The sequence below is a fragment of the Rutidosis leptorrhynchoides genome, chromosome 9 (genome assembly GCF_046630445.1).
Source record: "Rutidosis leptorrhynchoides isolate AG116_Rl617_1_P2 chromosome 9, CSIRO_AGI_Rlap_v1, whole genome shotgun sequence".
NCBI classification, from domain to species: Eukaryota; Viridiplantae; Streptophyta; class Magnoliopsida; order Asterales; family Asteraceae; genus Rutidosis; species Rutidosis leptorrhynchoides.
The window spans coordinates 141,379,336-141,403,232 of record NC_092341.1 but is presented as its reverse complement, the minus strand read 5'-3'; the positions used below and the strand labels follow the sequence as shown (position 1 = coordinate 141,403,232).

At 30.6% G+C, this 23,897-nt stretch overlaps 1 protein-coding gene across 1 annotated transcript; it reads left to right on the top strand.

Annotated features, from left to right (window-relative positions):
- The first annotated feature begins 22,181 nt into the window (after positions 1 to 22,181).
- Positions 22,182 to 22,778, top strand: LOC139868408 (uncharacterized). Its single transcript, XM_071856742.1, has one exon. It carries the CDS (start codon positions 22,182 to 22,184, stop codon positions 22,776 to 22,778), a length of 597 nt encoding a protein of 198 aa, XP_071712843.1.
- The last annotated feature ends 1,119 nt before the right edge of the window (positions 22,779 to 23,897 follow it).

Sequence of the window (23,897 nt, the reverse complement as noted above, 5' to 3'; positions counted from 1 at the left end):
GTCTGTTTAATAAAACAGTTGGGTTTGATATTTTAGGTAATCCGAGTGAGGTCGCTGCCCCAATACTCATGAAGAAATTGGCCGATGTTTATTTCACAAAGGTTACCGGTTCTGCAGAATCCACTTTTTCGTTATCTCCCCGACAATCGGCCTTATGGAAATCACAGCAGAGTGATCACACCTCTGCTTGGCTAAGGGCAGTCCCTATTTTGGGGTTGGATCAGACGATGAACGCAAAGACTTACCGATGTGTGTTGTGCTACCGGTTAGGTGTTCCATTGTTCTCTATCTCGACGGCATGCTCTGCCTGTTCAAGGGTTTTTACTGGGGATATTTTCGGGGATCACGCGGTGTCTTGTGCTGGTATGGTGGGTATTAAGCATCGACATAATATTGTCCGGGATTCCCTTGTTGATGTTTGTTATCGATCTGGGATTTCAGCGAGAAAGGAGGTTGACATTGGGTTGTCTGGAGGGAACGACAGGGCCCTCAGACCTGCAGATGTGTTACTTTATTCCTGGGATTGTGGTCGCGATGTTTATGTTGACTTGACAGGATCTTCTCCTTTGACACAGTCTGGGCTTTCTGACTTTGTCCCTGGACGTGCTGTGATTGATGCGGCTCGTCGGAAGCGGGTCAAGTACGAATCTAGTTGTCTGGCGATTGGTTATGGTTTCATTCCTTTCTCATTTTCTTCCCTTGGGGAATTAGAGAAGGAGGCTGTTTCTTTGCTAAAGCGGGTTCAGAAGAGTTCGATGGCGCAAGATATTGGTGCCGGTGCTGCTGCTCATATTTTTACTAGGATAGGTTTTGCTATTGCTAGAGGTGTGGGGGCCCAGATTGTCTCTAGGCTTCCCACTAATTTTTTGTAAGTTTTAAAACTTTTAAGTTTATTATAATAAAAATAATAATAATAATAATAATAATAATAATAATAATAATAATAATAATAATAATAATAATAATAATAATAATAATAATAATAATAATAATAATAATAATGGTGATATTACCTATTAATAACTAAAATAATAAGAATACTCATACTATAAATTTTAATATAATAATATCAACAATTACTAATAACAATAAAAATAAAAATAAAAATAATAATAATAATAATAATAATAATAATAATAATAATAATAATAATAATAATAATAATAATAATAATAATAATAATAATAATAATAATAATAATAATAATAATAATAATAAAGTCACTACCTCATTAAAAGGGGATTTAAAAAGAATAGGTGCCAACGCCTAGATTTGAACCCGAGACCTCTCGTATACCTCAACACTCTCCCAACCATTTAACCAAGTCCTTTTTCCTGAACTTAACCCAAATGATATAATTATAACCCCTAGATTCTGTTTCTTATCTCATCTTCTTCTTAAAAAAAAATCGATTATAGTTATCATTCACAAAAAAAAAAAAATATAAGTATATCAAAGTAATAATAACGATTAAGTATTCAGTGTTTATAATTACTTAATAAAAAAAAATAACAGCTTGAAAGCTGCTGCTGCTGTCACGAAGCTTTTAAAAAAAAAATAGGTTTCACGATTTGATAATGTTTTAGACAAACTTTATAAAACGAAACTCATTACAAATTGATACTAGAAACTATTAGAAACCTCAATTTAAGTCAACTCGAAATAGAACAATCGAATTTGACTCAAGAATAAAAGTTGACTTTTTGAAAATAAAAGTTTGACTCACAAATTCAAACACAATTCGAAAAATTAGAAGATGAGACTTTACAGAAAGTTTATTTGGATGATTTCTAACGAGACTATATTTAAGGAATTTGGCAATTGATTCATTTTTGAAGTTTTTGAAAATTGAGACCGAAACAGAGAAAAGAGCTGGTTCTTCAAAATTCGGTTTTTGATTTTTTTTGTTGTCTTCAATCGATTTGCATTAGCAGTGCATTATATGGATATTTACTGATGTAATTACAGCTCATGAATTTTTGTTTGATAGCTTAATGGATTTGGTATCCCTAATAATCAGCAACAGAAAATATAAACAAATAAAAGGCGTGAGAATTTTCTCAAACTAAATTTGTTATTATCTTGGAATTGGATTCGGTTTGGTTACCTTTACAGACAGGAACAAAAATTCCACTGCAGATGATATATACGTGAAACTGAAACTGATTCAGATTTTATATATTTATGATAAATAATTAATAATTATAATTATCTTACAATTATTAATAATAAAAAAATACTCATTTCTTAATACATATACCAGTATATAACTGCATATATATATATATATATATATATATATATATATATATATATATATATATATCTATTTGTATTTATCTATCTCTATTAATGTATATCTCTTATGTTTATGTATTTATTTTTTTTATAAGTAATAATTAATAATAATACTCTTAATAATACAACTTATAATAATATGATAATATTTATAAGAACAATAATAAGGATATTAATAAGCTTACTAATATTTAATAATGATAATATTTATAAAAATGATAATAATAATTTTGTTATTGATACTAATAGTAATATTAGTTATATTATTAATATTATTACTGATGATAATATTAGTAATAATAATAATGTAACAACTTGTACATATCACATTTCATGTTACAAACAATAATATTAATAATACTAATGTTAATATTAATATTAATATTAAATGTAATAATACTAATGAAAGTAATAATAATAATAATAATAACAACTTATGTTATAACTCATAATTAAACTTAATATATTAAAATTACATATTTTTAATTATATCTAAAAAATAATAACATCTAATATTTATATCCAATAGGTATATCATAATAATTATTTATAGGACTCATACACATTTATATTTAACTTTATTTTAATAACCAATTTATTATCTTGTATTTTATTTTACATACTTAATCTTACTGATCTATTGTATTTTATTATTTTAAATCATTATATATACTTTTGTTTATATTCATATATATATATATATATATATATATATATATATATATATATATATATATATATATATATATATATATATATATATATATATATATATATATATATATATATATATATATATATATATATATATATATATACATATATGTATACATATTTATTTACACTCAATTGTTCGTGAATCGTCGGGCACAGTCAAAAGGTAATTGATTACATGAATATAGTTTCAAACTTTTCGAGACTCAACATTATAGATTTTACTTATCGTGTCAGAAACATCTAAAGATTAAAGTTTAAATCTAGTCGGAAATTCTCGGGTCATCACAATACCTACCCGTTAAAGAAATTTCGTCCCGAAATTTGTGTGAGGTGGTCATGGCTAACAATAAAAATGTTTTCATGACCAATATGAGTTGATAATTAGAGGTTTATCATCATTGAATAATAATGATAAAATAATTCGATTATTCTAAGAATATGAATGAAGCTATAGTAAAAGAGTGAATTGAAGAAAATAAGATTTTCCTTAGCTTTTGACGTAAACAGGGTTGAATTTAGAAAATAAGGTGCGTCTTAACTTTTGACGTTGTCTTGGTTGAATTCCAGAATTCAAGGGATTTAAGGAAAATCTTTGAAATCTAAAGATTTGATTCTTCGGCGAGTAAGGAAATTAAGATCTCTATAATTAAATGCGATGATCTGTATCGATTGCTTTGTCTGGTATCTTCACTATAAATGAACTTCTTCCGTTCCCTTATTTTCATCATTCCTATACTTTCATTCTTAATTCTTACTTCTAAAAGATTGGAAAAATGCTTCATCCAGTTCTACTCCTTGATATTTTTCTAATTATCATTTATGTCATCCTTCTTTTCAATCTTCTATCAGAAGAATCTGTTTACTTCTACTATTACCTTGGGTTTATAGTACTTATAATTTTCCCGTGTCTTTATGTTGCGATAAACATTGATATACACAATTTGTAATTTATGCGTTGTTATCGGGCTTTATATCTCTCTTTATATTTCGATGTCCCTATTTCTATTTCCTATAATCATTGTCGTCTATAGTTAATACTCCCCCTATTTGCTTTGATTTATACTCCAATTCCTGTTTTGGAGCTTTATCCCTTCGTTTCTTCTTCTTGCGATTGGGCATCTCTTGTAATGGTCCAGAATTCGTAGATATAAATTTCAGAATGAACATTGTTAATGTTCTAAGAAAGAAACGGTAATAGAACAATTTGACTTGTCAAATTACCAGAATCACTAAGAATAAAACTTCTTGATATGTTCAGAAGTTAAGCAGAATGAAAGAGTTATGTAACATGGCACATGATGACGTTATAATCTGTGAATCATCACGTTCCATTAGAAACTCAGCATGACTTACTATAATATAATCACGTTGATCAAGTGTCATTATATTATACTAACTCATGCATCAGTTCCCAACATTATTTCAATAACATTCATAGTTAAGCTCGAAAGTTTACAGTATATAGAAACTAATAGTTTCTCATATGCTGTAACACTGATAGTTCAAAGAGATAAATGATTTCAAATAAAATTAGTTATGAGAATATATTCAGAAATATCGAGGATATTTAAAATGAAAGATACGATAATATCTTTGAATATCTAAGATCAGGGGATGATAGAAACTATTATCTGCAAGGGTTTAGAGTAAGGAGCAAGATATTCGCTAAAGACTTCAGCAGACATTGAATCATTTGGATTCTTTAAAGTCAAACTTATTCTTTGTGATTTGTCCACGGCTTTCTTCCTAGTTTCGCATAATCTGCTTTTCGGTACTAAATTTTCTATTGAATGTTTCCAATATAATGATACACAGGAAGCACGAGGAGGTATATAATTTCGGACGAGAATATTTATGAAAATATCCTCAGAAATATCGAAGATATTGATGATGATATTTTGGAATTTCTAAGTTTGATGGTTGATGGAGAAAGATTTTCCGCAAGATTTTAACATGGCTTCGGAGCAAGATATTCTCTAAAGATTTCAACGGATCCAGAATTACCTGAATCCTTTGAATATAGGGTTTGGTCCTTGTATTTGTCCTTGGTCTCCTTCATGGGTAGCTCAATCTATTTTTCAATACCCAATTTTCTATCGAGCGTTCCTAACACTCCTTTCTTTATCATCAAACTTTTGGTCGTTTAGACCATCTACCATTTTTCTGTTTCCTCTGCATTTAATGCTATGATATCTGAATCAATGGTTATTAATCCGAGGTTGTTTCAGGAAAATTTTTGTTTTTAAATGATTAAACGCTGATGATAATATGGTGGAATATGAAAGGTTCCCTGGTAACAATAAAAGAGCACGCTTATATATCAACGTTATAATAAGGTTGTTTTGTACGAAAAGTCGAAGTTGTCTTGTTGGAGCTATGACAAAACTGACTATCTCGAACAACAGATGCAAAGTTATTTTTGGTACTAATAACGCTAAAGGAATTAGCACATTTACGTGTTAAACGTTTACTCAGATTCCGAGTGTTTTCAGGTGCATAACTATATGCATCAATCTTTTCTCCCGTAAATGAAGTGCGGCTGGTTCATCATCTCAATTGAGGTGTTTTCAAGAATCATGAAAGGTTTGAATACAGAATGTAATCGTGAAGATACAAATGATGTTTAAGACGAAATCAAGTGGCAACTTGAAGAATTGTTTAGTTTCATATGTTATAATCAATATTTTAATTCATTTTAATTGTCCATTGTTATTAGTCCACAGTCGATAGTCCACAGTTGACAGTCCAATAATTCATATATAGTTTAATATATAATATTTGAATTAATTAATACGTGTCGTGACCCGTATACATGTCTCAGACTCGATCACAACTCAAATTATATATATTATTATAGAATCAACCTCAACCCTGTATAGAGAACTCGATCATTACTGCATATAGAGTGTCTATGGTTATTCCAAATAATATATATAAATGCGTCAATATGATATATCAAAACTTTGTATACGTGTCCCGATATTTAAAGTGCGTAACATAAATAACAGAAATTAAATGACGATAAATAAAATTGCAAGAAATAAAATTGCGATAATTAAATTGCGATAAATAAATTGCGATAATTAAAATGTAATACGGAATTAACAGTTAGCTAGGAACAGTTAGCTAGAATTTTGTTAGTGTGGATTCTTAATAGAATTTCTTATAGTTAATTTGTTTGTTTCTAACAAATTTTATTTTGTCAAATATTTTCTTCATTATACCACTTGTTGGATTTTGATAGATCAAAATTCAAATATGAAATTGAATGAAAATGGTTATTTCGTGGTGAACGGATTTGTATATCGGTGGATGTAAGTAGGATAGTAAATGACAGTTGAATCAGATTCGAAGAATGTACAGTGTAACTTATTAATGCGAAATCTAAATATTCCTCGGGTATTACCTACCCATTAAAATATTTTCACAATTAACAGTTTGTACAATAAAAATTTTAATTACAATATTTATGAAAACATATATACATATATATTTTCACAATTATGGATTTAATGAGTCAATGTGATATTAAACTCATCAGATTTACGGCTAGAACTAGAGTACATAATCTCTAAAATATTAGAGATTACATAATCACCATGAAGGACGAAGATAGTTTATGTAGAACGAATCGTAAAACGACTCGTAGAACGATGATTATGCTTGAGGTATAGATTGCGAGGTTGAGACGTGTGATGATGTTGTTGTTGTTGGTACTCCTTGGTATCCATGGTGCGTATGACGTTGATGTTGGAGGTATAGATTAAGATGTTGAGGTGTGGGATGCGGATGTTGATGTTGGTGGTGGTGATGGTACTGTTGACATTGGTGGTGGTAATGGTTATGCTGCTGGTGCTGCTGCTGGTGTTTGTAACCTTTGCACCATATTTTCTAAAGCCACTACCCGAGCGCGAAGCTCGTTGACTTCTTCTATTACACCGGGGTGATTTTCGGTTCGGACTAGCGGATAAATATAATCTAGAATTTGGTATAGTATATAATCGTGGCGAGATACTCTGGAAATGAGAGAAAAGTTGGTGTTTCGAATCGGTTCACCGGTAAGTGCTTCAGGTTCTTCGCCAATAGGGCAATGTGGCGAATGGAAAGGATCACCTTCTTCTTGTCTCTAATGATTGAGAAGGCTACGAACCCATCCCCAATTCATCTAGAATAGATGATGACTGATTGGTTGATCCATTCCGGTCACACTGCTTTCGGAGCTTGAGTGGGATTCCATTTCGGAATTCGAGTGACTTGAACTAATGACGAATTCCATTTCGTACGATTGAATAAAGAATTTTTAGATATGAAATGATTTTCTGGCTAACGGATGGTATTCTTAATTACATAGAATATCCATATATATAGAACAAAAAGTTTCGTAGATTACGGAGGAATTTACGGGATACGCCAGGTAAAGTTTACAGTAACAGATACGCTAAGATATGAATCTTGTCTATACACTATTCATGCAATCAATGTAGCAAGACGTGTCAAGAGTAAGAATGATAAGCAGATAATTTTCGACACAAAATGATAAGAAAAACTTTTTGACATGCAGACACGGTCGAAGTCCAGACTCTCTAATGCATCCTAACGACTATCCACCGCTCTGATACCAACTGAAGAGACCCGTCCTAATCCATCCGGACGAAGTCCATATCTGTTATAAACGATTCACAATAGTTGATTACATCGCGAGGTACTTGACCTCTATATGATACATTTTATAAACATTGCATTCATTTTTAAAAGACAAACTTTCATTACATCTAAAGTTGACAGGCATGCATCCCATTTCATAAAATATATCGAACTATAATTGAATTATTATTAATCTTGATGAACCCAACGACTCGAATGCAACGTTTTTTGAAATATGTCATGAATGATTCCAAGTAGTATCTCTAAGATGAGCAAATACACAGTGGAAGATTTCTTTCGTACCTGAGAATAAACATGCTTTCAAGTGTCAACCAAAAGGTTGATGAGTTCATTAGTTTAACATAAATAATCATTTTCATCATTTTAATAGACCACAAGATTTTGCATTTCTCATAAATTTACGTCCCATGCATAGAGACAAAATATCATTCATATGGATTGAACACCTGGTAACCGACATTCACAATATGCTTATAAGAATATTCCCATCATTCCGGGATCCTCCTGCGAACATGATATAAATTTCGAAGTACTAAAGCATCCAGTACTTTGGATGGGGCTTGTTGGGCCCGATAGATCTATCTTTACAGTTCGCGTCAATTAGGATGTCTGTTCCCTAATTCTTAGATTACCAGACTTAATAAAAAGGGGCATATTCGATTTCGATCATTCAACCATATAATGTAGTTTCGATTACTTGTGTCTATTTCGTAAAACATTTATAAAAGCGCATGTATTCTCAGTCCCAAAAATATATATTGCAAAAGCATTTAAAAAGAGAGCAAATGAAACTCACCTAATGTATTTTGTAGTAAAAATACATATGACGACATTGAACAATGCAGGGTTGGCCTCGAATTCACGAACCTATATCATTTGTGTATTCATTAATATATATAATCGTAATCGAATAAATATCTATATTATTATTAGTGATATGATTTTTATATTAACAACATATATATATATGTCATTGTTCAATTAAATGTATTCATTTTGTATATAAAAATATTATTATATTTAAGTTATGTATATTAAATATACTTTTATGTAATTACTCTTTTGTTTACAAAATACTAGTTATAATAACACTAGAATAATTATACAGATAATAATAATAATTTCATAGGACTAATAATATTTATGATAATATTAATAATAGTTTTTATAAACATATAGATTTAATGTAACGATACTTTTGGTAATAATTATATTAATTTTCAATAATAATAGTACTTGTTATTGATATTCGTGTTAACGAAAGTGGTAATATTAATAGTAATACTTTCGTCAATACTAATAATACTTATAATTTTAAAATGATACTAATACTAATATTAATTCTAGTACTTAATGATAATAATAATAATAACAAAAATGATAAGTGTGATAATAACAATAATAATAATAATCATCATCATAATAATAGTAATAATACTTAAATGATAACATTTACAATAATAACTATATTAATAATACTTATATGACTAATAATAATAATAATAATAATGGTGATATTACCTATTAATAACTAAAATAATAAGAATACTCATACGATAAATTTTAATATAATAATATCAACAATTACTAATAACAATAACAACAACAACAACAACAACAACAACAACAATAATAATAATAATAATAATAATAATAATAATAATAATAATAATAATAATAATAATAATAATAATAATAATAATAATAATAATAATAATAATAATAATATAATAATAATAATAATAATAATAATAATAATAATAATAATAATAATAATAATAATAATAATAATAATAATAATAATAATAATAATAATAATAATAATAAAGTCACTACCTCATTAAAAGGGGATTTAAAAAGAATAGGTGCCAACGCCTAGATTTGAACCCGAGACCTCTCGTATACCTCAACACTCTCCCAACCATTTAACCAAGTCGTTTTTCCTGAACTTAACCCAAATGATATAATTATAACCCCTAGATTCTGTTTCTTATCTCATCTTCTTCTTAAAAAAAATTGATTATAGTTATCATTCACAAAAAAAAAAAATATAAGTATATCAAAGTAATAATAACGATTAAGTATTCAGTGTTTATAATTACTTAATAAAAAAAATAACAGCTTGAAAGCTGCTGCTGCTGTCACGAAGCTTTTAAAAAAAAATAGGTTTCACGATTTGATAATGTTTTAGACAAACTTTATAAAACGAAACTCATTACAAATTGATACTAGAAACTATTGGAAACCTCAATTTAACTCAACTCGAAACAGAACAATCGAATTTGACTCAAGAACAAAAGTTGACTTTTTGAAAATAAAAGTTTGACTCACAAATTCAAACACAATTCGAAAAATTAGAAGATGAGACTTTACAGAAAGTTTATTTGGATGATTTCTAACGAGACTGCATTTAAGAAATTTGGCAATTGATTCGTTTTTGAAGTTTTTGAAAATTGAGACCGAAACAGAGAAAAGAGCTGGGTTCTTCAAAATTTGGTTTTTGAATTTTTTTTTTGTTGTCTTCAATCGATTTGCATTAGTAGTGCATTATATGGATATTTACTGATGTAATTACAGCTCATGAATTTTTGTTTGATAGCTTAATTGATTTGGTATCCCTAATAATCAGCAACAGAAAATATAAACAAATAAAAGGCGTGAGAATTTTCTCCAACTAAATTTGTTATTATCATGGAATTGGATTCGGTTTGGTTACCTTTACAGACAGGAACAAAAATTCCACTGCAGATGATATATACGTGAAACTGAAACTGATTCAGATTTTATATATTTACGATAAATAATTAATAATTATAATTATCTTACAATTATTAATAATAAAAAAATACTGATTTCTTAATACATATACTAGTATATAACTGCATATATATATATATATATATATATATATATATATATATATATATATATATATATATATATATATATATATATATATATATATATATATATATATATATATATATATATCTATTTGTATTTATCTATCTCTATTAATGTATATCTCTTATGTTTATGTATTTATTTATTATTATTTTTATAAGTTATAATTAATAATAATACTCTTAATAATACAACTTATAATAATATGATAATATTTATAAGAACAATAATAATGATATTAATAAGCTTACTAATATTTAATAATGTAATATTTATAAAAATGATAATAATAATTTTTTTATTGATACTAATAGTAATATTAGTTATATTATTAATATTATTACTGATAATAATATTAGTAATAATAATAATGTAACAACTTGTACATATCACATTTCATGTTACAAACAATAATGTTAATAATACTAATGTTAATATTAATATTAATATTAAATGTAATAATACTAATGAAAGTAATAATAATAATAATAATAACAACATATGTTATAACTCATAATTAAACTTAATATATTAAAATTACATATTTTTAATTATATCTAAAAAATAATAACATCTAATATTTATATCCAATAGGTATATCATAATAATTATTTATAGGACTCATACACATTTATATTTAACTTTATTTTAATAACCAATTTATTATCTTGTATTTTATTTTACATACTTAATCTTACTGATCTATTGTATTTTATTATTTTAAATCATTTTATATACTTTTGTTTATATATATATATATATATATATATATATATATATATATATATATATATATATATATATATATATATATACACATATATGTATACATATTTATTTACACTCAATTGTTCGTGAATCGTCGGGCACAGTCAAAAGATAATTGATTACATGAATATAGTTTCAAACTTTTCGAGACTCAACATTATAGATTTTACTTATCGTGTCGAAAACATCTAAAGATTAAAGTTTAAATCTAGTCGGAAATTCCTGGGTCATCACAATTATAACCTTGACATATACGTTCTTGTTACTGGGGAACCTTTCATGTTCCACCGCATTAGCAGTTAATTTACCAACAACTTCATTTATCCTTGACCTTCCGAGAAATCCTTATACTCCTAGAAACCCTATCATGTACTCATCCACATCTTGTAACGATAATTGCCATACTAACTACCGGGAATTAGCAATCAGTATTTCGAATTTCACAGCAATTCTACTCCAACAGTTATATATATATACATATAATGTCTATCTTCTGGACTTACATACTTCGAATGTGATGTTTCTGAAAAACACCCCAAAGTGCGAAACTAGTTCTCCGAATTTTGGAAAAATGCTGATGAAGCAGCAAAAACTGTAAACGACTTTAACAGTCGAAAGTTTGATGATAAAAAGTAGTGTGTTGGAAAAGCACAGAAAAAGAGAAGGTTTGAAACTGGAAAACGAATTGAGCAAACTATGACGAAGGCTGTGGATAAATCACAAAGACTAAGCAATCCTTAGCAAATACCTTGCTCCTTACTCTAAAACCTTTGCGGACAATATTCTTCATCATCATCTTATCTTAAATATTCTAAGATATCATCATATCTTCCATTATAAATATCCTCCATATTTCTGAAGATATTTTAACAACTATTCTTATCTGAAATCATTTATCTCTTTGCGCTATCTGTATTACATCATAAAAGAAACTATTTTAGTTTCTAAATCCTGAAAATTTCGAAAAATGGATGTTTTTGAAGTAGTGTTGGGAATTGAAGCATGAGTTAGTATAATATAATGACACTTGATCAACTTGATTATATTACAGTAAGTCATGCTAAGTTTCTAATGGAACGTGATAAAGATTCACGAATCATACCCTCATCATGAACCATGTTACATAACTCTTTCATTCTATTTAACCTCTAAATATATCAAGAAAATATTTTTCTTGATGATTCGGTATTTTTTGAATATTCTGGTAATTTGACAAATCAAGATCGTGTCATTACAATTTCTTTCTTAGAACATTGACTATGTTCATTCCGAAATGCGTAACTACGAATTCTGGACCATTATCCGCTTGACTTAAGGTCGGGAAGAGAAAACAAAAGCATGAAGCTCCGAAATATAATGGAGAATAAAAAGCCCGATAAAAACCCCGAATTTACAAACCGTGTATATCAATGTGTATAGCAATATAAAGACACAGGAGAATGAAAAACACTATAACCCCAAGGTAATAGTAGAAGAAAATAACCTCCTCTGGTGGCAGATGAAAAAGAAGAATGAAGGATACGATAGCCAAGAAAATATCAAGAATCAGAACTGGATTAAGCATTTTCACAATCTATTAGGAAGTATGAAATAAGGAAGAAGCTTATAGGAGTGGTGCAAATAAATGAAATGGAAGAGGTCAATTTATAGTGAAATATCAGACATAGCAATCGAGGCAGATTACGTATTTAATTAAAGAAGATCTTAATCTCCTTAATTCCCGAAAAATCAAATCTTATTACGAAGATTTTCTCTAAATCCCTTGAACTCCGGAAATCAATCCTATCTACTTCAAAATATATGACGAATCTACATTTATCCATTTCACTCTTTTGTGATAACTTCACTCGTACTCTTCACAAAATTGAATTGTTTTATCTATATTACTCAATGATGATAAAATTTTAATTTTCAACTCGTATAAGTCATGAAAACATACTTATTGTCATCCATGACCATCCCAACCAAATTTCAGGACGAAATTTCTTTAACGGGTAGGTACTGTGATAACCCGGAAATTTTCGAACAAATTTAAACTCTATCTTTATATCATTAGATAAATATTTCAAACATATATATATTGTACAAATTTACAATTCTAAATAAAAATATATATATATTTTAACTTAGTCATAAAACGCCCTGATTTAAAATAATATATTTTGATAAACAGCGAGTCACTGATTTATAGAAGCAAATGAACAAAACACTCAAATGAATAAAGTTACACTTTGAGTGGGATTATTTTCATTGTTTAAATCTATTGTTTTTATAAGGGTATGAGTCACTAAACGTAAAAGGCCGGTTTTCTAAACGTATGAAAGTGCGCTCGAAAAACCGAAAGTGGTACATGAGTCGAGTGACAACGTACGAGTAATTTGAGTAAAAATTACATTTTTACTACGCACTTAAATATAATATAATATTTAATTAATTCTAAAGATTTAATATATTATATATTAAATAATATTATTTATTTTACTCATATGACAAATGAGTGTCGGCAAGCAATTGTGAACTGTATTTTCAGTCCATACGATCGCATGGACATATAGGCAAAATCCCATGCGATCGCATGGGGGGTAGGTGGGCTTGACATCCCTTTAAATATCAAGCGATTTCAGTTTCTAATTCATTTCATCACACACTTACGCAGCACACAAAAAAAAATATATATATATATATATATATATATAATTAATATTATGATTATTAATATTAAGTTTATTAATATTAATCAAATTTTTTATTAGTATTATTATTATTATTATTATTAATTATACATAAAATACTACGACGAGGTTCTGCTCGCGTGTTTTCAAAAAGGGTTTTATGAGTGGGTTAGAGTTAAGGAAATTATGGGTTATAGCTATGGAGGTTATGGGTATGGATCAGGGGTGTAGCTCATGAGGTCAACCTAGTGTTTATCGTCTCTGTCGCGTCTACGTACTTTCCTGCAATATTGAATCACAATATTGATACGTGAGCATTCATATCTTATCTTTTATATATTAATAGTGTATCCATGGCTAGTGCTCGAGTATATATGTTTATGCATGCTTGTATGCTAAATTTTGTCATTAAACAGTTTATGATGAATCACTAATTAAATACATATATTACTGATAAAAGGTTTATGATATGCATGTTTTTGGAAAGCTGGCGAAAAATCAATAACTTTTCATTTAGAAATCGCGTAATTTTGGTGAACGAATTAAAAGATATGATCAACTGAATTATGATTGACATTAATTGAAATTGCTCTTGAATCTGCAATTGATATTTAAACAACTTGTTTATAAGATTGATAAATTAGATTTTTGAATATTACCAGCCGAGTAAATGAATCCTTATATGAAATGTCCCGTTCATATTGATTATAAACGTTCCATATTAATTGATTTCGTTACGAGGTTTTGACCTCTATATGAGACGTTTTTCAAAGACTGCATTCATTTTTAAAACAACCATAACCTTTATTTTATCAATAAAGGTTTTAAAAAAAACATTTCGTAGATTATCAAATAGTAGGGACCCGAACTTTTCCATGTTTATATATATATTAAATGAAATTGTTATTTACATGATTAAGTGTTTCCAACATGTTAAGCAATCAAACTTGTTAAGACTTGATTAATTGAAATAGGTTTCATATAGACAATTGACCACCCAAGTTGACCGGCGATTCACGAACGTTAAAACTTGTAAAAACTATATGATGACATATATATGGATATATATATATATATATATATATATATATATATATATATATATATATATATATATATATAGTTAACATGATATTATGATAAGTAAACATATCATTAAGTATATAAACAATGAACTACATATGTAAAAACAAGACTACTAACTTAATGATTTTGAAACGAGACATATATGTAACGATTATCGTTGTAACGACATTTAATGTATATATATCATATTAAGATATATTAATACATCATGATATCATGATAATGTAATAATTTAACATCTCATTTGATTTAATAAACAATGGGTTAACAACATTTAACAAGATCGTTAACCTAAAGGTTTCAAAACAACACTTACATGTAACGACTAACGATGACTTAACGACTCAGTTAAAATGTATATACATGTAGTGTTTTAATATGTATTCATACACTTTTGAAAGACTTCAATACACTTATCAAAATACTTCTACTTAACAAAAATGCTTACAATTACCTCCTCGTTCAGTTTCATCAACAATTCTACTCGCATGCACCCGTATTCGTACTCGTACAATACACAGCTTTTAGATGTATGTACTATTGGTATATACACTCCAATGATCAGCTCTTAGCAGCCCATGTGAGTCACCTAACATATGTGGGAACCATCATTTGGCAACTAGCATGAAATATCTCATAAAATTACAAAAATATGAGTAATCATTCATGACTTATTTACATGTAAACAAAATTACACATCCTTTATATCTAATCCATATACCAACGACCAAAAACACCTACAAACACTTTCATTCTTTAATTTTCTTCATCTAATTAGTCTCTCTCAAGTTCTATCTTCAAGTTCTAAGTGTTCTTCATAAATTCTACAAGTTCTAGTTTCATAAAATCAAGAATACTTCCAAGTTTGCTAGCTTACTTCCAATCTTGTAGAGTGATCATCCAACCTAAAGAAATCTTTATTATTTATAGTAAGATATCTTTCTAATACAAAGTAATACTCATATTCAAACTTTGATTCAATTTATATAACTATAACAATCTTATTTCGAGTGGAAATCTTACTTGAACTTGTTTTCGTGTCATGATTCTGCTTCAAGAACTTTCAAGCCATCCAAGGATCCTTTGAAGCTAGATCCATTTTTCTCATTTCCAGTAGCTTTATCCAGAAAACTTGAGGTAGTAATGATGTCCAAAACATCATTCGATTCCTACATATAAAGCTATCTTATTCGAAGGTTTAAACTTGTAATCACTAGAACATAGTTTAGTTAATTCTAAACTTGTTCGCAAACAAAAGTTAATCCTTCTAACTTGACTTTTAAAATCAACTAAACACATGTTCTATATCTATATGATATGCTAACTTAATGATTTAAAACCTGAAAACACGAAGAACACCGTAAAACCGGACATACGCCGTCGTAGTAACACCGCGGGCTGTTTTGGGTTAGTTAATTAAAAACTATGATAAACTTTGATTTAAAAGTTGTTCTTCTGGGAAAATAATTTTTCTTATGAACATGAAACTATATCCAAAAATCATGGTTAAACTCAAAGTGAAAGTATGTTTTCCAAAATGGTCATCAAGATGTCGTTTTTTCGACGAAAATGACTACCTCTTTAGTAATTGACATGTAACTTAAATTTCCGACTATAAACCTATACTTTTTCTGTTTAGATTCATAAAATAGAGTTCAATATAAAACTATAGCAATTTGATTCACTCAAAACGGATTTAAAACGAAGAAGTTATGGGTAAAACAAGATTGGATAATTTTTCTTGTTGTAGCAACGTGAAAATTGGTAACAAATTTATATTAATCATATCCTAGCTAACTTATATTGTATTATACATGTATTCTAATATATTATGTAATCTTGGGATACCATAGACACGTATGCAAATGTTTTGACATATCATATCGACCCATGTGTATATATTATTTGAAACAACCATAGACACTCTATATGCAGTAATGTGGGAGTTAGCTATACAGGGTTGAGGAGAATTCCAAAAATATATATACTTTGAGTTGTCATCTAGCCTGAGACGTGTATACACTGTGTCGTGGATTGATTCAAGATAATATATATCAATTATTTTTTGTACATCTAACGTTGGACAACTAGTTGTAGGTTACTAACGAGGACAGCTGACTTAATAAACTTAAAACATCAAAATGTATTAAAAGTGTTGTAAATATATTTTGAACATACTTTGATATATATGTACATATTTGTTATAGGTTCGTGAATCGACCAGTGGCCAAGTCTTACTTCCCGACGAAGTAAAAATCTGTGAAAGTGAGTTATAGTCCCACTTTTAAAATCTAATATTTTTGAGATGAGAATACATGCAGGTTTTATAAATGATTTACAAAATAGACACAAGTACGTGAAACTACATTCTATGGTTGAATTATCGAAATCGAATATGCCCCTTTTTATTAAGTCTGGTAATCTAAGAATTAGGGAACAGACACCCTAATTGACGCGAATCCTAAAGATAGATCTATTGGGCCTAACAAACCCCATCCAAAGTACCGGATGCTTTAGTACTTCGAAATTTATATCATATCCGAAGGGTGTCCCGGAATGATGGGGATATTCTTATATATGCATCTTGTTAATGTCGGTTACCAGGTGTTCACCATATGAATGATTTTTATATCTATGTATGGGATATATATTGAAATATGAAATCTTGTGGTCTATTGTTACGATTTGATATATATAGGTTAAACCTATAACTCACCAACATTTTTTGTTGACGTTTTAAGCATGTTTATTCTCAGGTGATTATTAAGAGCTTGCGCTATCGCATACTTAAATAAGGACAAGATTTGGAGTCCATGCTTGTATGATATTGTGTAAAAACTGCATTCAAGAAACTTATTTTGTTGTAACATATTTGTATTGTAAACCATTATGTAATAGTCGTGTGTAAACAGGATATTTTAGATTATCATTATTTGATAATCTATGTAAAGCTTTTTAAACCTTTATTGATGAAATAAAGGTTATGGTTTGTTTTAAAATGAATGCAGTCTTTGAAAAACGTCTCATATAGAGGTCAAAACCTCGCAATGAAATCAATTAATATAAAACGTTTTTAATCAATAAGAACGGGACATTTCATTATATAAGGCACGTCTCGTTTTGTTGAACAGTTGTCAAAATTGACTGTTTTATCATGTTTTAAAGCCTTATAAAAACTGTAGTCTAATTTTACAAGAATTGGGAAACTATGTGAAATATTAAAATGTTTCGATTGCCATAATCATTCAACTATAGTATTGAGTCAAATAGACTTTTTGATATAACTTTTGATAACTTTTGTATGTCGATCTCGAGCATTAGGATTGTGATACACTATGACCTGACCTAACTTGATAGACATTTATTGACCAACATATGTTCTCTAGGTTGAGATCTACGGTTATTTGGTAATCCGAGTTTCAGTCACATTTTGGTGAATGACTTTATATGCTGCTAAGGTGAGTTTCATTTGCTCCCTTTTTAATTGCTTTTGCAATCTATATTTTTGGGCTGAGAATACATGCACTTTATTTTAAACACAATGGATACAAGTACATACTAAATTCTACACTGAGTTTGAACCGAAAATCCCTTAGCTTTGGTAACTAGTAACTGCCGGTTATAAGAACTGGTGGGCGCGAGTAGTAGTATATGGATCCATAGGGCTTGATATCCCCGTCCGAGCTAGAGCACTAGCATTTTAACGGACGTATGCTATTTGAGAAGCGTACACGTTGGTTTACGTGTATTATTAAGATGATTATACAAAGGGTATAAATTATATATACGTTAAGTTTAGTTACCAGGGTGCTCAATCTTGTAGAATATTTTGATAAACGTTTCTGGATAAAACAACTGAAATCTTGTGATCCACCTTTATATACAGATTATGTGCAACACTAAAACTATGAACTCACCAACCTTTGTGTTGACACTTTAAAGCATGTTTATTCTCAGGTTTCCTAGAAGTCTTCCGCTGTTTGCTTATATGTTAGACAAGCTATGTGCATGGAGTCTTACATGGTATATTTTTCAAGGAAATGTTGCATTCACCAAATCACCATGTATCTTATTTTGACTGCATTGTCAACAGAAGTACTATTGTAAACTATTATTTACGGTGATTGTCTATATGTAGAAATCATCAGCTGTCGAAAACCTTAGATTTAAATATTCATTTATGGTGTGCCTTTTCAAAAGAATGCAATGTTTACAAAACGTATCATATAGAGGTCAAATACCTCGCAATGAAATCGATGAATGACGTGTTCGTCCATATGGATTTGGAGCGATTGTCACAAATATATATTATATATATATATATATATATATATATATTATAAATATATAATATATATTATAGAAATAGAGAGATTGAATTGATATATGGTGCAAATATTTCGTTGAATTGCATCGCCTTTTATAGTGGGATTTGGGTCCTGGTGTGCTCCGCGAGTGCGGAGGTTTTATGCCTTACAGCTCCGCGAGTGCGGAGCTTCGAATTCCAGCTCACGCAGAAATTGGATCCTAGCTTGCCGACGTTTATTTATTTAATATATAAATATAATGTGTATATATAATTTACATAATTAATTATATATTATATTATATTTATGTGCATAGTTAATTTGTGATTTTAGCTCCGTTGAGTCGCACGTTGATAGTTGGTTCATGTCTCGGTTCCGGATTTTCGAACGTCCTTTCGTACGCTTAGATATCTTGTACTTTGCATTTCGCGGCTTGTACTCTTGTCATTTTTAGACGTTTCTCATCAATAAATTGAACCACTTGGATTGTATCTTGTACATTTGAGCTTTTTGGTCATTTGCGTCTTCAAATCGTCATTTTCTTCTTTTGTCTTCGCACTTATTTATTTAAACGATTATTACATAAAAATAGAACAATAGTAACTAAAAGCTTTACATATTGGAAGGATATTGATACTAAATATATGTTCATTTAGAGCACTATCAGTGGCACTAACGTTCGTTAATGTATTCAAGGATCAAGTTAAGTGATTAAGCATTTAATAACACGTTGTAGTTATTAACGAAAGTAATTAACATAATTAATGATCCCAGCAAATAATCTAACTCAGTACGCACGAATACGCAGTTTCGTGAAAGTAACAAATATAATTAAAAGTCGAAGTAGTCGGGTCATTACATCACTCATGGACTGTTGGGCAAAGGCGAAAAGCAGGGGCATTAGATGCATGGAAACACGAGCCCATCATCTTCTCGTCGTTATTTGATGTCAACCCTTCGTGTGAGCCAGTCATTATTAGGGCACACATCTCCAATTGTCAAATCGGTCAAATATACAATGACACCGGTGCAGGAGCGGAGGTCATGTTCGAACACTGCTTTTTACAGTTATCGGAGAGCATCCGCCGGCTAAAGAAGGTTGCGACCTCACCATTGGCAGGATTCAATAGTGCTGCAACCTGGCCAGCAGGCTCCATCACGCTGGAAGTTGTACTAGGAAAATTACCTTTCCAAAGCACCGCAGACATAGAATTTTCTATTGTTAAAACTGACTCGAGGTACAACGTCATACTCGGGCGTAACCCCATTCAAAAATTTGTAGCAATTACATCAACAATACACGGCATGTTGAAGTTTCCAACCCCAGCCTGCATTACAACAATCTGGACACAAGAGCTGGAACAGGTTGAGTGCTTGTAGATATTCAAAGGTACCGACAACATCATAATGTATGATGACAGTCACATATCCCCAAATCCTAAACATCCAGAGCAACGGATCCAGATTGGTACTAGCCTGAGCACTAACGCCAGAGACACGTCCTGCAAAATTTTAGCAGCAAATATTGACGTCTTTGCTTAGGATCCATCCGATATGACTGGTGTCCCATGAAAGATAGCAAAACACCTACTAAATGTGAACCTGAACGTTACACCCGTCGTCTAGAAGAAACGAGCAATGGCTCTCGAGCGAAACAAATTTTCTGGATGACGAAGTACAAAGGCTGGTCGATGCAGGGATAATGAAGGAGGTGAAATATCAAACATGGGTCGCCAACCCAATTACGGTAAAAAAGGTAGACGGCTCATGGCGCATGTGCTTTAACTACAAAGATATTAACAAAGCTTGTCCAAATGACAACTACCCCTTACCGGAAATCGACTGGAAAGTTAAATTCCTCACGGGTTTCCGGTTCAAAAGCTTCGTGAATGCATATAGAGGTTACCAATAAATACCAAGGCATCTTTTGTTATACTAAAATGCCATTCGGTTTAAAGAATGCAGGGGCAACATACCAAAAAGTAATCGACAAGGCATTCCAGGATCAGATTGGGCGAAACATCAAAGCATACGTAGATGATATCGTCATCAAAAGCGATTCAGAAGAGCAAATGATTTTTGACATCATCGAAACATTCGAGTCGTTACGCAAAATGAATATGAAGCTCAAGCCGTCAAAATGTTCCTTTGGGGTTAAAGAAGGTCGGTTCTTAGGGTTCACGATCACCCCGAGAGGAATCAAAGCAAATCCGAAGAAAATTAAGGCAATTGAAAACATGCAATCTCCCAGGAGTAAAAAGGACGTGCAGAGTCTAAACGAAAAACTAGCGGCATTAACAAGATTCCTGTCACGGGCTGCCGACAGATCTTTACCTTTCTTCCAAACATTAAAGGGATGCTTAAACAAAAAAAAACTTTGTTTAGACGGTGGATGCTGAGAAGGCCTTCCAGGATATGAACGCATTCTTAAAGGAACTACCTACACCCACGACACCAATTCAGGGAGAAACCCTTACAGTATATATGTCTACTTCCTCCGAGGCAATCAACTTGGTACTAATTGCCGACCGGGATAAATTCCAAATGCCAGTATATTTCGTCTGCAAGGTACTCTAAAACGGAGAAGTGAACTACCCGGCAATGGAGAAGCTAATTTATGCCCTTATACACACGGCAAGGCAGTTACGGCGCTACTTCCAGGCACATCCGATACAGTTCCTTACGGACCAACCAATCAAGCACGTCCTGACAAGGCCGGAAATTTATAGGAGGTTGGCTAAATGGGCAATTGAGCTCGATGAACATGAAATCCAGTTTTCTCCTGAGAAATTCCGTCAAGGGTCGGGCGATAGCCGACTTCCTGGTGGAGCTCCCTTCCGACATAATCAAGCACGATGAAACTCCCGTCACAAGAAGGGACAAAGACGAGATTTGGGAGTTACATACTGATGGAGCGTCCAGCGAAGAAGGAGCCGGCATAGGTTTGTTTTTAGTATCCCCGAGTGGAGAGGAAATAAATTATGCCATCCGACTGAAATTAGCTGCCTTAAATAATGAGGCCGAATATGAAGCCTTGTTGGCTGGCTTACGTATAGCAAAAAGCATCGACATACAACTGCTCACGGCCTACATCGACTCACAACTGGTAGCAAGTCAGCTGAACGGTAGTTTCGAAGCACGAGACGTATCGATGCAAAAGTACCTAGAGCTCGCAAAAGTGCTAGTCAAAAACTTTACAACATTTGAAATCAAGCAAATACCCCGCAACCGTAATAAAAAAGCAGATGCCTTAAGCAAACTTACCTCCCTTCTATACAGCCACTTCACCAAGAAATTCATGGTTGAGGTATTAGAAAGAATGTCAACCAACGAAGACACTCTCATGGCAACAATAATATGAGAAGAAGATTGTTGGATGACACCTTTTGTACAATATCTTACCGAGGGTATACTCCCGAAAGACAAGTTAAAAGCTCGAAGGTTTCAGATACGATCATCGATGTACCATTTATACGATGGCACCCTGTATAGTAAATCATTCACGGAGCCATATTTGAGGTGCGTCGGACCAACACAGGCCAAAGAAATCATACAAGAAATGCACAAAGGAGCCTGCTCGACACACTCCGGCTATAGAACGATTGTTAGCAGAATCAAAAGAATGGGTTACTTCTGGCCACATATGTACAGGGACATGTATGACTTGATTTAAAACTGTGAAGCATGCCAAATACACGCTCCCATCAATAGGTCTCTGAAGGTATTTCGTATGCCCGAGAGACATATTAAATTAATGTGGCTAGTATGTTTTGATCCAAGTCGGGTCATACCCAATAACAAGCTTACCAACACCTTATTCGTATTTGATTTTAGCAATTGAATTGTTGATTAAATACGCGACACTTGAATTCTAGAAAAATGGTTTTCTTAAATAATATTACTTAGATGTATACATATAAATTATGGAATAATTTATATGATATGGATTTAATTATTTATAGGTTAAATAATTAATTAATTATGTTACATTTTATAAAATAGGTTTTATAAATGATGTACACATAATAAATAAAATGGAAGTTTTATAAAATGTATTTTATAAAATTTATTGAAAGTTTTATAAAATGGATTTTATAAAATCTATTAAAAACATTTTATTTGAATGAATGTAAGTGGCATTGGGACTCAATATAGAGGCAAAGATTCCTTCTTGGATTGACCATACTTTTGCATCTATCTATATGCAAGTTCATTGACTCAATGCAAACACACATACATGCAAAATATCAAGTAAAAGAGAGAAAAAAAACTGCATTAAGCTGCCATTTAGGCCGTGGGGTTTGAGGATCCAAAATAAGTCCTTCAAGCTCATTTTGCAAGTTATTTTCAAGTGTCATTAAATCCAAACTAAAGTACTAGGTGTTGGAGGTTGGCTTGGGGTATTATCTCTTGAGGTTCCATAGTTTAGGAACTCCATTCATCACCAACTTTTGAAGGTAGTTGCTGTCCAAATCAGTAA

Excerpts from the sequence above, each read along its gene's own strand:
- LOC139868408 (XM_071856742.1), top strand. The coding sequence starts at position 22,182 with ATGAAATCCAGTTTTCTCCTGAGAAATTCCGTCAAGGGTCGGGCGATA.